Source organism: Aquila chrysaetos, chromosome 1, assembly GCF_900496995.4.
Source record: "Aquila chrysaetos chrysaetos chromosome 1, bAquChr1.4, whole genome shotgun sequence".
Lineage (NCBI taxonomy): Eukaryota > Metazoa > Chordata > Aves > Accipitriformes > Accipitridae > Aquila > Aquila chrysaetos.
The window spans coordinates 10,390,268-10,405,541 of NC_044004.1; the positions used below are offsets into that span (position 1 = coordinate 10,390,268).

At 41.2% G+C, this 15,274-nt stretch overlaps 1 protein-coding gene across 5 annotated transcripts in view; it reads left to right on the forward strand.

The window, feature by feature from the left end:
• The window catches only part of MSANTD1 (Myb/SANT DNA binding domain containing 1), a 48,533-nt gene that overhangs the window by 20,608 nt on the left and 12,651 nt on the right, over positions 1-15,274 (forward strand). For 2 of the 5 annotated variants that reach the window (XM_030027987.1, XM_030027996.2), the window contains one exon: positions 4,998-5,262. In XM_030027987.1, coding sequence (XP_029883847.1) covers positions 4,998-5,262 — 265 coding nt within the window. Of the gene's footprint in view, positions 1-3,058; positions 3,122-4,467; positions 4,579-4,833; positions 4,880-4,997; positions 5,263-15,274 lie in introns of those variants that run through there. The other 3 variants (XM_030027980.1, XM_030028006.1, XM_030028012.2) reach the window with 3 other exon arrangements.

Sequence of the window (15,274 nt, forward strand, 5' to 3'; positions counted from 1 at the left end):
GGAGACAGCCTCCCAACATGTGCAGACAGCTTTCGTGAACTTAAAACTTTAGTATCCCACTGCAATGCAAAACTCAAATGCTTTGTTTTTAAACAGCCACACACATACTTTTAACACTTTTTAAACAGAGTTATCAAGGTGTGCCTGCACTGAAATAACCAGAGGATGAACACGTGTTCTGCAGCCACTACCCAATTTCAAGATTTCTTATTGCCCACATGTGTTACGCTTCTGGTGGGCCAGACTGGAGGATTGCAGGGAGCAGTGACAAGCCTGTGCTTTGGATGCCCTTGCTTTCAACAGCTTGCCCTAAACACAAAAGGCTGCAAGCAGCTTCGTTTCTTGAGTAATATGTAATCAAGACATTACAGGATGGTCTACTGAAATACCCACGTGTGTTAGAGAGTAGGTCCTGTGTCTTTGAGGGGTGATGCATACTTCTGATGGCCCTCCAGCGGGGACCTCCCTCCCCCAGTGTTGCTGTCTAAAAGGGTGTTTGCTGCCAGTAGTGCTAAAACTGGGACAAGACCAATTGGTCTCAAGACTTAGCTGAACCAAAACCAATGTACTTCCATATCTGAAATCCAAATAGGCAGTGACCTGTGCGTCAGCAACCTCTGTAGGCAGCTGCCCGTTTGGATTTCAGACACAGAATTACATTTAGGAGAAGCTGCAGAAATTTCTTGCATCCTAATGGAATAAATTCTGATTTGCCAAGAAGGTGCTGCCTATCCTACCACAATCCCTATCAGCAGGATCAGACATGCTCTTCTGTAATCACAGTTTAGTGGCTTACAGTTTGTGGGTTGAGCTCCCGTAATTGACTGACTAGAGCCGTTGCCTCCCTGCAAACACAAGGGAAAACACCTTTCCCTAAAACTTGGCTACAGGAAGCGTTATTTGGCATGCGTTAGCCCTCACTTGCAAAGTTGAAGGCTGTATATGCAGTCGGTTAGCACAGATCACTTGATGTATAGTCAACAGATACGTTAGGATTAATGGAGTTGCCTGAACTCTGTGATAGAAACATCTATAGGTGAACTTCGTTAGATCCACATCTGCAAATTAGAAACCCTTCTACCCTGTTTGGGGTTTGTTATCTTTAGAGATCACCATGAAAGGTGGAACAGCTGTGAGAGCTATTATTCAAGCTGATACATAATGATTGCAAAAAAAGGTAGGGTGTTTAGACAGAAGATATGAAGAACAGATTTGCGAGAGGATCACTAAATTGATGTTCCTCTGAGCTCTTAGGAGCAGGTGTGCATTAAAAGGAAAGGCACGAGTGAGATCCTCAAGCCCACTGAGGTCAGTGTTCATAAGAATATCTTCTAGACTTGTCATTGCAGCGCCTGTCAGAGGAGGGTCTGGGGTGAGCAGGACAGCAGAGGAGAACAGCTTTCTCCTACAGATGGAAGTCATCTACAAAGGTGTCATCAGAAGCTCCATTATGTATTTCAGTGGTTTCCAAGAGAAGTAGCAGCCTTATTTTATTGATGAGAACAGTTACAGCTTCAGCTGCTTGCATGGTACTCGGTGCCAGGCTGGTCCCCGCTCTGGAGGAGGCTGATGCCGGAGGACTCCGATGCTGGAGGACTCCGCTGTCAGCAGAGACGTCGGAGCGGAGCGTGTGAGGGATGTCAGCGCCCGCTAGATCCATGCCTCGGGTCTGTCAGAGTTGCAGCTTGTCATGCCAGCAATTATTCTGGGTTTGGTGACCAGCCAGTCTTTGAGGTAGATGATGAATCTTGACTGGCCTCTAGCTTGAGAGGGCCGAGAAGCAGCCGAGTGCTAATGGAGCTTCTCCTTCCTAATGCCCCCGTCCTGGGGAGGGACAGCTCTCGCTGCTGCGGGGCTGCTCTTCCCCTAAAGGTTTGCCGGTCCTGGCTTAGCTGTTTCTCCTGACTCAGGGGCCAGGACAAGGGGTTAGTGACTCCCAGGGACCACACATATCTGCAGAACGTCAGCGGAGAGAGGCGCAGCCTGGAGAGGTGGTTTTTTCCTCCCCTGGCTCTGGTGAGGACTGCAGGGATTATTTGGGGGTAAAAAAGCTTTCCTTGCTTTCAGGTCCACGTAGGAAAACAGTCACTTTATCAACCACTTGGCACGTGTGCTTCAGCGAGGCAGAGGAGGCCTGTGGAGTCTCCATAATTAATATCAATGACTTTCTTGGAGGAGGGGATAAAACCTGAGTCCTGGAAACTTAGGTTCCCTTCTGGTACGGAGGGGAGGGGAATAAGGGAGGTATTATTAGAAAGCATTTCTTTTATTTAACAGATGTTAAATAGCACTATACCACTCTACCAATCTGTCAATTACGCTAATAGGAAACAGCATATAGAAAAGTTGAGATGTGAATTGCACAGGGAAACAACTGCTCCCCTTCTGCAGGATTCCGGGCTGGGGGCCGGGGGCCGGGCACAGCCCCAGCAGACGGTGCGAGGAGCTGCCGCACATATGCCAGGCACATGTGGATGAAAAGGGGAAGGAATACTTGTGGACCATCACGGAAAGAACTTGTTGCAGCTGGACAGGTTCTCTCCAACCCTGTCCCGGTTGTCGTGCTTGAAACTGGATTTAAAAAGTCTTTAAAGCAGAGACCATATGTATCTTTGGGGTTTTTATAACATATATATGTCATGCTATAGGTTTCAGTGGTGTTAATCAGCATTTTCAGAACCTAGGTGGATTAAAGTCTGGAGGGGAAAAACAACCCCCTAATGGATGATTAAAGGTTGAAAAGCAAGCTTGGCTTTGCAGTAGCGTGCATTGGTCCCAAGTCAGACGCAGCACTGTAACAAGGGACCGGTGGGGTTTTCCTCTCGGACGCTGCATTGCTTCCTTAAACGCGTCCTGGTGATCCCCAGCCACTGGCTATGACGGCAGCCAGCCGACTTTGGTAGGGTTTTATTAACAGAGCTGCACGGAGCCCAAGGTTAAGTGATGGGAATTTCAAAACCAAACAAAACAATAAATTAATAAAATGAACGTGTCACCAGCTGATCCTCTTCTGACCACCATCTGTCCCCTGATCATGTGATGTCTCCCAGCTGGCCACCCAAGAGACAAACCATGCAAGATCATCATCACAACATATGCTGCTATTTACACATTTTTAAAGGTAATAGTTGCTAGGCTGTCATATTAGTAGCTAAAAGTAGTTATTTGGAAGCTAGGGGATTTTTTCTTTTTTTCTCTCTTTTTTTTTTTTTTTTTTTTTTTTTTTTTTTTTTTTTTTGAGGAAGCCAGTGACTCAGCAGGTATATTTCTGACAGAGGCATGTTCAGAGTTGGATCAGTGGAAGTTCCTATGTACAGTATATGTGACTCTCTCCCCCCCTCCTTGTTCTATGGTATGCTGTTGTGCCTTTTGTAATAAACAATAGAATAAATAAAATAGAAAGAAGGCAACAATACTACAAATTTTACTAGTGTACCTTTTAGGAACATTATGTGCTGTCTTTGCCATCTCCAGGTTGCAAACCAAGCTGTGCATTTTTAAACTATTGTTAAGATCAAGGATGTGGTTATGAGAAGACTTACAATTTATAGGATACTTAAGCATTAAGGATTGAGGCACAGAACATTTCCTGGGGATTAACGACTGACTGGGTGAGCCTCAGGCCATTAACCCCTGCCTGTCATTAATCTTCAGGAAATGCCCTGCAGTGAGGTCGTTATTGCTGTTATATGCTGAAACAGAAAATAATAATAAGAAAGGTCCGTGGTTTATTCATTTATATTTTACATAACATGGTTATATTGGGACGGTAGGAAATTAACATCTTTCTCTTTAGCTGGTTGTACTGCTTGAATTAATGGAGTTCGTGCATCTCACTATTTTGTGAAAGCTTCTTGTTAGATTGCACGAGTGTAAGCAGGGGCAGAATTTGGCCCACTGCTTGTGTTGCACAATATTTAATATGATGAATAAGCAGTGCCTCTCTGGTATAACTGCTGGCAGAATTTAGCCCTATACAGAAACCAGCTCAAAATGCTTGTTTTACAGCAAAGCAATTTATTCACAGTTCTAAGCATCTCGCAGCCTTTTTTTAACTCATTGAATAATCCTTTTAGGTTCCCCATAAAGCAGGTGAAATGCTTCTGCTGCAGTCCTAAGGCAGAACACAGGCTGCATAAATAGCATCTAAATTACTAGGAATACAAAATACACATACAGTAATACATACCTACAAAGGCAAATTCATACTGACAGGACTGCAGTGTGTGCTTATCAGCAGCAAAACATCTCGGGGAAAAAAAAAAGTGGCTTTATATTGAAATTGTATATACATTTCTCTCTCTATTTAAACACTTAAATACTATTTTGTGCATGTTCTTAAACCCAGATGCAGGCTCCTTTTTAATGAGCCTGCCTGCTTAAACATTTATTAGCTTGGAGATGTATAGTTTTCATAAAGCTGGCTGAAGCTTTTTGCAGAACATCTTTGCAAAAAAAGCTTTTTTTTTGTGTACATGGCCTCAGTCCTTGCAACCTCCTAGAGAGTCTGTCAAGGCGCAACTTAAAAGCTCGTTCAGGCGACCATGACCCCCTGCTAGCAGATTGTCTGCCTAAAAGGTAAGGGAAAGCTAAAAAAGAAGTAGAAACTTAAAAGTAGCTTCTCAAAGGCTGCATAGATCTTTTTTTTGTTAAACCTAAAGTGTTTAAAAGCTTTAATATTGATGGCCTGTCAACTTTGTCCTGATTCTTTGGCTTTCAGTTAAAAGGTTTTTGTTGTTGTAGCTTATGCAGTTGCTCTGTTGCTATGGAAACGTGACATCAAAATGACGTTTCTCTGTTTAAAAGCTTTTAACTAAATTCCTGCCTGTCAGATGTAGGCCCCATTTTGTGCACTCAAGCTTCAAGCTGTTGCAAAAAGGTTTCATATGTTCTGTTGTCATTCAAATTCTTTATCCACATATGCATGTCTTGCACTACAAAAAACCTCAACTAAAAACTCAATCTATATTAAGTGTCCTCTTTTAAAACCCTTTTAGGTCAGTCAGCAATGGCTGCAGCAGAAATTCCCAGTTACATTGTCTCTTCTCAGACTGAGAAACACAGGAGGGCCAGAAACTGGACTGATGCAGAAATGAGAGGTTTAATGCTGGTTTGGGAAGAATTTTTTGATGAGCTGAAACAAACTAAAAGGAATGCCAAAGTTTATGAGAAAATGGCTAACAAACTCTTTGAAATGACTGGAGAAATTCGCCACGGAGAGGAAATAAAGATAAAAATTACAAATATGACATTCCAGTACAGGTAAGCTTCAGTTAATTCTTTTTATTTTAAGAGATTTTAGCAGGGACAACGCAGTGATTTTTGCCTTTCAGAAAGAAGTCTCCTAGAGGAAATCTGTCGATAAAAGATTAAAGATTGTTCATATCGCTTTTAAAATTCTCTCTTGCCAGTGCTGTTACGTCATTGTTAATTTTTTCCCCCATTTCATGTCAAACTCCGGGGCAACTTTGTTTCTTTATAATTAGCTAGCGTTGTTATGATGCAGAGGGATGGAAATGTATTTAGTGGGAAAAGAGTTTTTTTTTTTTTTTTTTTTTTCTCTTTGCTGAGGGGACTGATTGTGTTAGCTTGGCAGCAGTTCCTTGCAGTGAAACTCTTGCAGTTTGAAGTGGCCAGCGAGAATCGGTATTGCGAGGCAAAGTTTAAAAAAAACCCCACTGAATAATGTTTTGGGGGGCTGAAGCTCCTAGATTATGGTCTCGTGAGTTGAAGGGTTACACTTCACGGGGCCAAGAATAATTGAATGTCTTGTTACTGAGTGACACACATTGCTATAATTATAAGCAGCAGCAGCAGCAGCAGCGAAAGAACTATTATATCTGCAGAGAGAGAATCAATGTGCACCGTCAATACTGCTCCAAAGGAGTCGGGGGGAGGGCGGAGGTGTCTACAAGGGGATGATAAAGAACAGGCAGTGTCAGTCAGGAGGGGAAGTTGCCTTTAGAAAATGCGAGGCATTTGTGCATTTGTTGTTTGCGGGGGAAAAAAATAATTAGAACTTAAAAGAAATATTTGCGTATCTCCCCCCCCCCCTTTTTTTTTTTTTTTAATTCTTATCTCTATGAGGCACAAACTGCCTCATACTGGAAATCCTGAGTGGTGATTTTAGCTATGTGCTTGTAATGCAAGAAAATCAAATATGTGAGACTCTTATTTAATCTCTCCTCAAAGCTCGTATTAATAATAAAAAAGGTTATTACAGCAGGCAACCATGTTAAAACTGCTCTCTTTTCTGTAAGGCACCCTTACTGTATTTAATGCAGAGACTACTCATCAAATAGAAAACTAGGGAAAATCCTGTAAACCCCTTAACTTTGAATGTCCTTCTTCTACATTTCTATGATCCACAAGCATAATCTTTAACATCGTTTCCCATAATATTAAACTTGATGTTTTGTAGCAAATGCTAATGTCTCCAAAATGTTTTACTAACCCTGCTGTAATCCTTGCAATCTCCTTCACCCAGACTGTAGACGAGAAAGCTGGAAGTAAGATAAATTTTTGCCCAGCATCACCCAGCAATTCACACTCGGATGCAAATTTAGAAGTCGGGAGTTGTTGGCTACCAGGCCTTTACTTAGTCTGCTAAATCTGCAGTCCTCCCTGCTGAGAAATACATCTCGTGGCACTGAGATTTTACAGGTGTCTAGCAACACTGCACAATATTTAAGTGCTGTAATTGCCAAGTGGAATAGGTTATTTCTGTCAGCCTTTGTTCTGAATTTTCAGTGTTGTCATCAATCAGACTGCCTCAGTTTTTCTAATTAATGTTTTTACTTTAAAGTTGCACCGGGGGAAGGGAAGAAATAAAATCACTCACATACGTGCACTCTGTGTGTGTATGTGTGGAAACACAACACTTTTTTTAAAAATTCATCTTATGTTTCTGTGAACTTCTAAGATTGCTTCTGTTGCATGTCGTCATGCTGCTTTTCTATTTTGCAGTGCATTGCAGCTCCCTGCTTATTGATTAACATGCTAATGTAGGAGAGTTAGAAAACTGCCTTGCACTGTCACGGTGCTGTTTCATTTTGTATGAAACACATCTTTCTTATTGTTTGTTCTTATCCAAAGCACGCCTGTGTGCTTTGCTTTCGAGGCAAGGGGGTAGAGAGAAGAGGGACAAACAAAAGCTGTGACTTACAATTTCTAGTTTTCTGGGTACTTTTTGTTGGTGTGTGAAGATAGCAGACGTTGTGATGAAACTGTAAATGATGCGAGTTGCCACCGACTGCTGTCTTTGCTGTGAGGCAGCTGAGTTTTAATCCATGTTTTGGTGCCTGCAGGATACTTGAGGAAGATGCTTTACCTCACTATGTTTCTGGGCATCATTGCTGCACTGTGGCATCAACTGAAAAAGAAGATCCTGAGAGTAGGAAAATGCTCTATTTTGAGAAAATATTTTGTAATGATTACGTAGGGTTAGTAAGCGTGACGTGGGAGAAGGTAGCACCAGCAGCAGGAATGAGGGGGGTGTTCTGCACCCGAGCGGTTATTTCTTCCTACCACTTCAGGATCCTTTACTTTTTTAGGCAACTGCTTACAGTGTTGCAAACATGCTATGGTCTCTAGTCTTCATTAGTCAGAAATGAACTGGATTAGAATATTTAATCAGATCATATTATTATTTAGCTGTGTGCCATGATTTCATAAAGGAAAATAAAATTTCTGTCCTACAAATTGCTATGCATATGTATATGCATGTATACATATATGTATTTTTTTTTCTGTATAAGGAAAAGCAGTACTTGAATATTTCTACTAGTCCTTTTAACCAAGTTCAGTGTTAAAAGTGTTGTCACTGGCATGTCTTATCTTGGGACATCTCTTGAAACAGATATTAATGATCTGAACCATTAGAGGATCTGAAATAGAAAGCAGTGAACACATTTATAATGGTCCTTTGTAGTTTGAGGATCCCATAGCATTTTAAGATGCAGTTCTATAAATACTGTTTTGCTTATTTTGCTCAGTGAAAGCCATTACTCATTGTGCACAAGGAGTCAAAGTCAGACAAAAATACGCATAGGTAGGGGAGGAGTGTTTCTTAGTTGCTAATTATTGCAGTTGCTGCAGCTAATGCAACTACGTGCATGCTTGCGGTGGCACAGAGCTCAGTATGGGTTTACAGCCCAAGTATTCACCCTGGTTCCTGGTATGTTGGGATTCTATGTGGAATTTTGTGCTGCCAGATAAAGTTAGTTCAGGTGTAGTTTGGTGCATGTGAGCATCTGTCACAAAAGCAATTTTAGGGTGATCGTATCCCATTCCTCCACATCTGAGGTAAAAACATTATTCAGATGTTAAAATGCCATTATATAAATCTATTTTCTGTCATTGTTTCCTCCTTTAATTCTTGTGTTTATTTCTGACTGCCCTATATTTCAACGAGGTGACAAGAGAATGAGAAGTTGTTTAGGAAACACAATTAGGCTGAGATGTGGAAAGCTTGCTTTATTAAGAGAAATGGAAAAGTTTGTGACTTGCTTAGAAAGAAGGCAAAGAAATACAAAGGAGTTCAAGAGGTGCGTAAAAATATAGAGTACTATTTTTCAGAATATAAAGCAGGTATTTCTTTTGCCATAATACAAGAAGTTATTTATTGGAATTGCAAGGCAAGAAATCTAAAACTAGTTAAAGTCATATAAATTTGTATTGCACTGCATAATAAGCATGTGGAACTCATTACCACTGAAAATCATTGACACCAAGAGAGCGGTAAGTTGTTTTATTATTATTATTTTTACTAAAGATTAGATTTATTAAATAAAAATACAGTCATTGTCTTCAAATTAGATAGAGTTATAAAAGACAACAGGTTTCAGGATACTAGTGGTCGATAGAAAATCAAGCAAGTGTCTTTATGGGCGAACGTGCCCCCAAAACCTGTCTATCAAAATGATTCTTGAAGTATTTAGCACTGACCTTAGTCAGAAGTGAGGCAGTGGGATGATGGGCTGATCTGGGAGCGGTTCCTGTATTCCTCTGCATTACCATAGTCCAAGTGCATTTGGAGGAAACTATTCAGGGAAAAATATACCATGACCTGAAGTAATTCTTACTGGAGTCTCAGTATATTAAAGGACCATTTCATCCACTGTGGAAATTGGCTGGGTGGAAAATTCTGCCACAGCACCATAGGTGGAAGGAAAATTTTTTTGCAGGTGCGTTTGAGTAAAATTCTGCTTTTAGGAACTGCTGTAGAATCTGAAATATCTGCTGTGGATAGATCAGCCGCCAGGTTTTTAATGTTCAATTTTAAAGACACCTGCACGGTGAGCTGCGTGAACCCCCCTATTTATCTGTCTTGGAAGAAGGAAGGGCTGAGTCAAGCCTGCTGGAATGCAAAGTTAAGCTTTCTGATGTGCTGGTCATCAAAAGTTTTGCAGAGATTAGCATGCCAGCTCTTGCAGTTTAGCATCACTTAGAGTATGTGCCGAGTTCTTTCCATTATGTAGGCTACTTGGGGCATTCAGCACATACGAACCAGTAATTAGTCCTTCTAAAAGAAAGCACTGTCCTGTGACCGCTAATATGCCGATCTTAATGTGTAACAGTGCACTGTATCTGTTGTTACAATATTTCCACTGACATAATACACACTGGCTTATAAAAAGGAAGAAGGGTTTGTAAAGCTTGCACAGCAGTCCACAGTTTTGACTGATTCCTTCTGATGTTTAAAAATAAGAACTGTGTGAATGCAAATTTATTATTTTCAAAAACATCACCCTCCCCAAAGCCTAGAAACCAGGATGCAGCTGTTGCTTTTTTATTTAAATCGCAGTCAATTAATGTTAATGATTGGTAAATTTGAATCAGTCTCATGATTTGAATAAAAGATTAGTCTAATTTTTTATTTTCATGTGTACATGATAGCAATTAAACATTGTTGCTTGTGTAATCCGTTGCTATACTCTATGACATTAAGCAACTGGAATATTTGACCTCTGCTACAGCAAATGATAAAATATAAGTGCAGCCAAATAACTGCAGAAAGTTGAGTTTGAATATTTTACTATCTTTCTCTTTAATTTCAATAATTTATATCAGATGCACAACTTAGTACTGTACTTTCATACATCTTTCTTCTCCTCACCATTGATTGGTTCATGAACAGTTGCTATTTATTATTTATTTTGAAAGCTTTTCTCAGAAACCCCAGGAGATGGATCTTGTATCCATTCCTTAAGGCAAGTAGTAATATCAAATACTGTAATAATAATAAAAAAGCAATAGTGTTTTGAGCAAAGCCTAAAAAAAAGGCAAGTTATAGATTGCTTGCTTTTTACTGACTAAATAATGATGATTTAAAAAAACTCTTTAGAACATAATATTGTAATACTTTTATTTTAGAAGGAGAATTAATAGGCGCAAAGAATAAAGTCTGAAGAAAGGTCAACGGCAGCACAAATTACTCAACTGTTGTCTCAGTCCATTCAGTGGAGCATTTTGGCAGTAGGATCTCAAAGCCCATTAATTTATTCACTTCTCTGCAATAAGACAAGCAACCACTTTTCAGATTAACTGGATTAACAATGTTTTTCATACTTCAGACATTTGTCCACCAGTAGCTCGACTTTGGTCCCCGAGTTTTTGGAGAGAGTTCTCAGTTGCCTCTGCTCTCAGCTGGATTTTAATAGAGCCTCATGAAACAGCAACAGGTCTAGATAAACTCAGCATGAATTTATTTTGCAAGCTCTGTTGACTTCCTCACTTACCTCTGTTTCTTACCTAATTTTTCTGCCTGGCTTGCTCACTCAGGCAGTGATTTGCCCAATTTCAAAGTGTTGAATGTTTGGCTCATCTTCCTCTCTCATTTCTGGTCTCTTGCACCCCAGCCTTACTATTGTTCTGTTTCTTTTTAACGTCTTCGTTTTTCATTAAAACAAACAAACAAACAAACCAACCACAGAGAAATAAAACAAACAAAAAACCCCCAACTTTACGTTTTGGATGCAACTAAGACCTGGTGTGATGAGTTACGGTAATGACTGACTGACAGCAGTAAATTCATCTTTGCTTTAGACTTCAGTTCTGCCAGGGTTATGCTTTCCTCGATGCAGGCAAAAACTCTCAGCTGTCTCACTAGGTTTTCTGGACTTCTGGCAGTTGTGGAAAAAAATATTTTAAAATCAGTGAATTCTGAAACTTGGTATTAATATTGCTAAGTTATCCATTTGGTTTGTTTTTACCAGAAAGCTAAACCATCACCACTATTCCAGTGAATGTTCTCCCTGTTAACCTCCACCTGCCGTGTTCCTACTTCTTTTCCAGAGGATTGACACTCCCTTCCCCCTTATCTTCTCATCTCTCCATCTATTTCATCCTTTTTTCTTTATGTATGAGCCAGACTCCGTACAGGTAGATGGTTGCTGCTGGTGCTGCTTTTAAGCTAACAAAGTTCTCTTGCCTACCTTCTGGTAGTGATCCCCTTTTTTTTAGCCCAGAGCTATGGTGAGCAGTCAGAAGTGAAAGAATTAGTATCCATTCAATGCATTCAGAGCCAGAGAAATACCTTGTTTTATATAGCTGCAACTCTACAGCTGTGTGGGCAGATAATAAACAACAGCTCTTCCTTCAAAATCATGATAGTTTTGTTAAAAAAAACGTGGTCTGGGTACACAGCTGAGCTCAGACATAAAAACCAAGGTACTGACCTACTCGGGCAAAACACCTGCTCCTGAAAACTTTTCATAGAATCACAGAATAGTTTGGGTTGGAAGGGACCTTTAAAGGTCATCTAGTCCAAGCCCCTGCCACGGGCAGGGACATCTTCAACTAGATCAGGTTGCTCAGAGCCCCATCCAACCTGACCTTGAATGTTTCCAGGGATGGGTCATCTACTACCTCTCTGGGCAACCTTGTTCCAGTGTTTCACAACCCTCATTGTAAAAAATTTCTTCCTAATACCTACTCTGAATCTACCCTCTTTTAGTTTAAAACCATTGCCCCTTGTCCTGTCACTACAGGCCTGGTAAAAAGTCTCTCTCTGTCTTTCTTAAGATCCCCCTTTATATATTGAAAGGCCACAATAAGGTCTGCCCAGAGCCTTCTCTTCTCCAGGCGGAACAACCCCAACTCTCTCAGCCTTTCCTCACAGGAGAGGTGTTCCATCCCTCTGACCATTTTTGTGGACTTCCTCTGGACCTGGTCCAACAGGTCCATGTCTCTCCTGTGCTGAGGACTCCAGAGCTGGACGCAGTACTGCAGGTGGGGTCTCACCAGAGCGGAGTAGAGGGGCAGAATCACCTCCCTCGACCTGTTGGCCATGCTTCTTTTGATGCAGCCCAGGATACGGTTGGCTTTCTGGGCTGCAAGCGCACATTGCCAGGTCATGTCCAGGTTTTCATCCACCAGTACCCCAAAGTCCTTCTCCACAGGGCTGCCCTCGATCCCTTCATCCCCCAACCTGTATTGATACTGGGGGTTGCCCTGAAAATCACCACCAAGGGTGGGTGATTTAGTGAAAGCAGATGCAAGTAATAAGGCTGAAGATACTCGGTTCCTTCTTTATTTCAGTCTTCACTGCCCAGGTGTCTCAGTCTGGTGTGCCTGGAGCAGGATTAGAGGAAATACCAGTAGTAGAAAAGGATTGAGTCAGGAATCACCTGTGAAAGTTTGTGAAGACTGAGGGAGGTCCCTGGGGACCGAAGAAAGGCCACTGTTGAACCCACCTTCAGAAAAGGCAAGAACAGGAATTAAAAGTTGATCAGCTTCCCTTCAACTCCTGGGAAGATCACAGAGCAAGCCATCTTGGAAGCAATTTCCAGTCACATAAAGAAGGTGGTGGTGACTGGAAATAGCCAGAATGGATATACTAAGAGTGACTCATATTTAACTGACCTGCTTGCTTTCTGTGATTAAACGACTAGATCTGTGGATGAGGGTAGAGCAATGCATATTGTCTAGCTTGACAGTAGAAACCCTTTTGACACGGTCTCTGAGAACGTCCTTGTATCCAAGTTGGGATGTTATACTCCAAATGGAGATACTACCAGCTGGGTGAAAAACTGGCTGGATCTCTGGGCTCAAAGAGTCGTGGTTAATGGCTTGTACTCCACCTAGAGACTCATTCCAAGCAGAGGACTGTAGGCGTTTATACTGGGACATGCCCTGTTTAACATCAACAACCTGAAGGAGGAGGTGGTGGACTGCATGCTTACAATTTTGCAGACGATGCCAAACCTGGGGGTCTGCACATGCAAGGTCAGGGTTACCATTCAGAGGGACCTAGACAGGCTTGAGGAATGGGCTGACAGGGAACTCATGAAATTCAACAAGGGCAAATGCAAAGTCCTACTCCTGGGATGGTTGAATCCCCTGCACTGATACAGACTGGGGATGGACTGGCTGGGCAGCAGCTCTGCTGATGAGGACTTGGGGGTCCTGGCTAACGCTAGGCTAAACACAAGTCTGGCCCCAGAGCAGAGTCAGCAGAACACCAGCTCTGAGCTTTCCCCGTCCTTTTTGGCACAATGTTTTGCAGTCCTCAAGGCTCAAGCCATGTCCTGCGAAGTTTTAATGCAGCTGCTGGATTTTGCGCTGGCATGGCTGAGATGTGCTCACTCATGGCTTTTTGCCGTCTCACCCGTGGGGATGACTGACCATGGCAAATGCGTTGCAATGAGCTGCTGAGGATGGTAATGTTTTAAACCCCATTGCTTGAATATATTGGGGGTTTCAACATGGGCAAACAAATGTGGATTGTAGACTTGGCTAGTAGCTCATAGTGGTTTAATTGATATGTTTTTCATGCAAATAGCCTAAACAATTGAACTAAAAATAATCAATATCAAGTGATGGTTGCTGTCAGCCCTGTATTTAGCTATTTTGTATCTGTGCTGGATGGATATACATGTATTTGTAGGTTGTGCTAGATACTCTCTGACGATGAAATTGCAGCAGTAGGTTGTGAAACATGTATGAAATTAAAATTTTGAATGCATAGAGGGCATAAAAATATGGATGGCTGTGGAGGCTTTGCTATGCAAGACTATGATGTGCATTTCTAAATAGCTGGAAAAGCTCATCAGACCTTGCAAGGATGAGAAAAAAAAAAAAAAAAGAATCCTTAAATGGCTTTAAAATTTAAGCAAATCTTTCTGCCTTCTTTGCTCACTGGTGGATTTCCTCTTACCCTAGGCTGAGAGCTGTTTAAAAGGAAGAACTTCAAGTTCTTGCTTTTAAGTTTGGCACCATTTTTGTCATGTTTACATGTTATTTAATTCTATCCTTTGGAGGACCAGTGTGGGCAGGATGGATTCTGAGGAGGAAAAACCTGAAAGGCTTCAAGAAAAAAAGGCGGGGGGGGGGGGGGGGGGGGGCAGGTGTCCAGGAAGAGTTTTTATCCTTTTTGCTGCAAATGGAAACCTCTTGCTAGCTGTGAGAATCAGATTTGGTTCAGCTTTTTGTTAATTTGAATGAAATTTACTTTATGAAAATGGAGCATTTGTCATTGGTCTTGTCTTTCCTGTTGTGTTCCCTTGCTGCATTTTGATTTAGAGTAACAAGATCCCAACTGGGAAAGGCAAATGAAAAGGAAGTTTGGGACTCTAGCTGGACACTGGAGTTTCTTAGAGATGTATAATTCATCTATACACCTCAGTTTTATACTTCTCAGTAAAAGTAAATAAAATAACAATGGGTACCAAGTGGGATAGCAGTGAACTTTGTGTTAGGACTGAATAATAGGTCTCATAATAAGATGCATGTGAAAGACAAGGTCATGGTTGATAGTCCTTTCACCATAATGTTTTTGTGCATGCTGTTTATAGTGCATTATTAACTGGTTTTGTTGGGTTTTTTGGTAAATTAATGAAATTCTATACTACTTCCTATGCTGATCTTTATTCTGTAACAGATGAACAGACATCTACATCTCATGGTTATTACTAGGATGTTCACCTAGGCAATTCAGAGCTTTTAGGCTATATTAGGAAAAGGGTATAAATTATATTTATAGTCAGTTGTATTTATCATGGAAAATAAATACTCATTTTTCAAAGCATGGAAGGACAGGGATGCCCATAGTTTGGTAAAGGCTGTGGTGTGTTGCATACTCCAGTTGTCAGGGACTGCTGTGAGATTGGTTAGTCTGGCACTCTGTAAGGGGAAGAAAAACTATTCTACAACCAACATAGTTCTGTTTCCTTTAGAAGTTGTAATGTTCTTTATTCGTATTGAATTTCATTTGGGGTTTACATGCAACTTTTAATCACAGGTCAAAACTAGGAAAAGAAACTAAAAGGCTTCA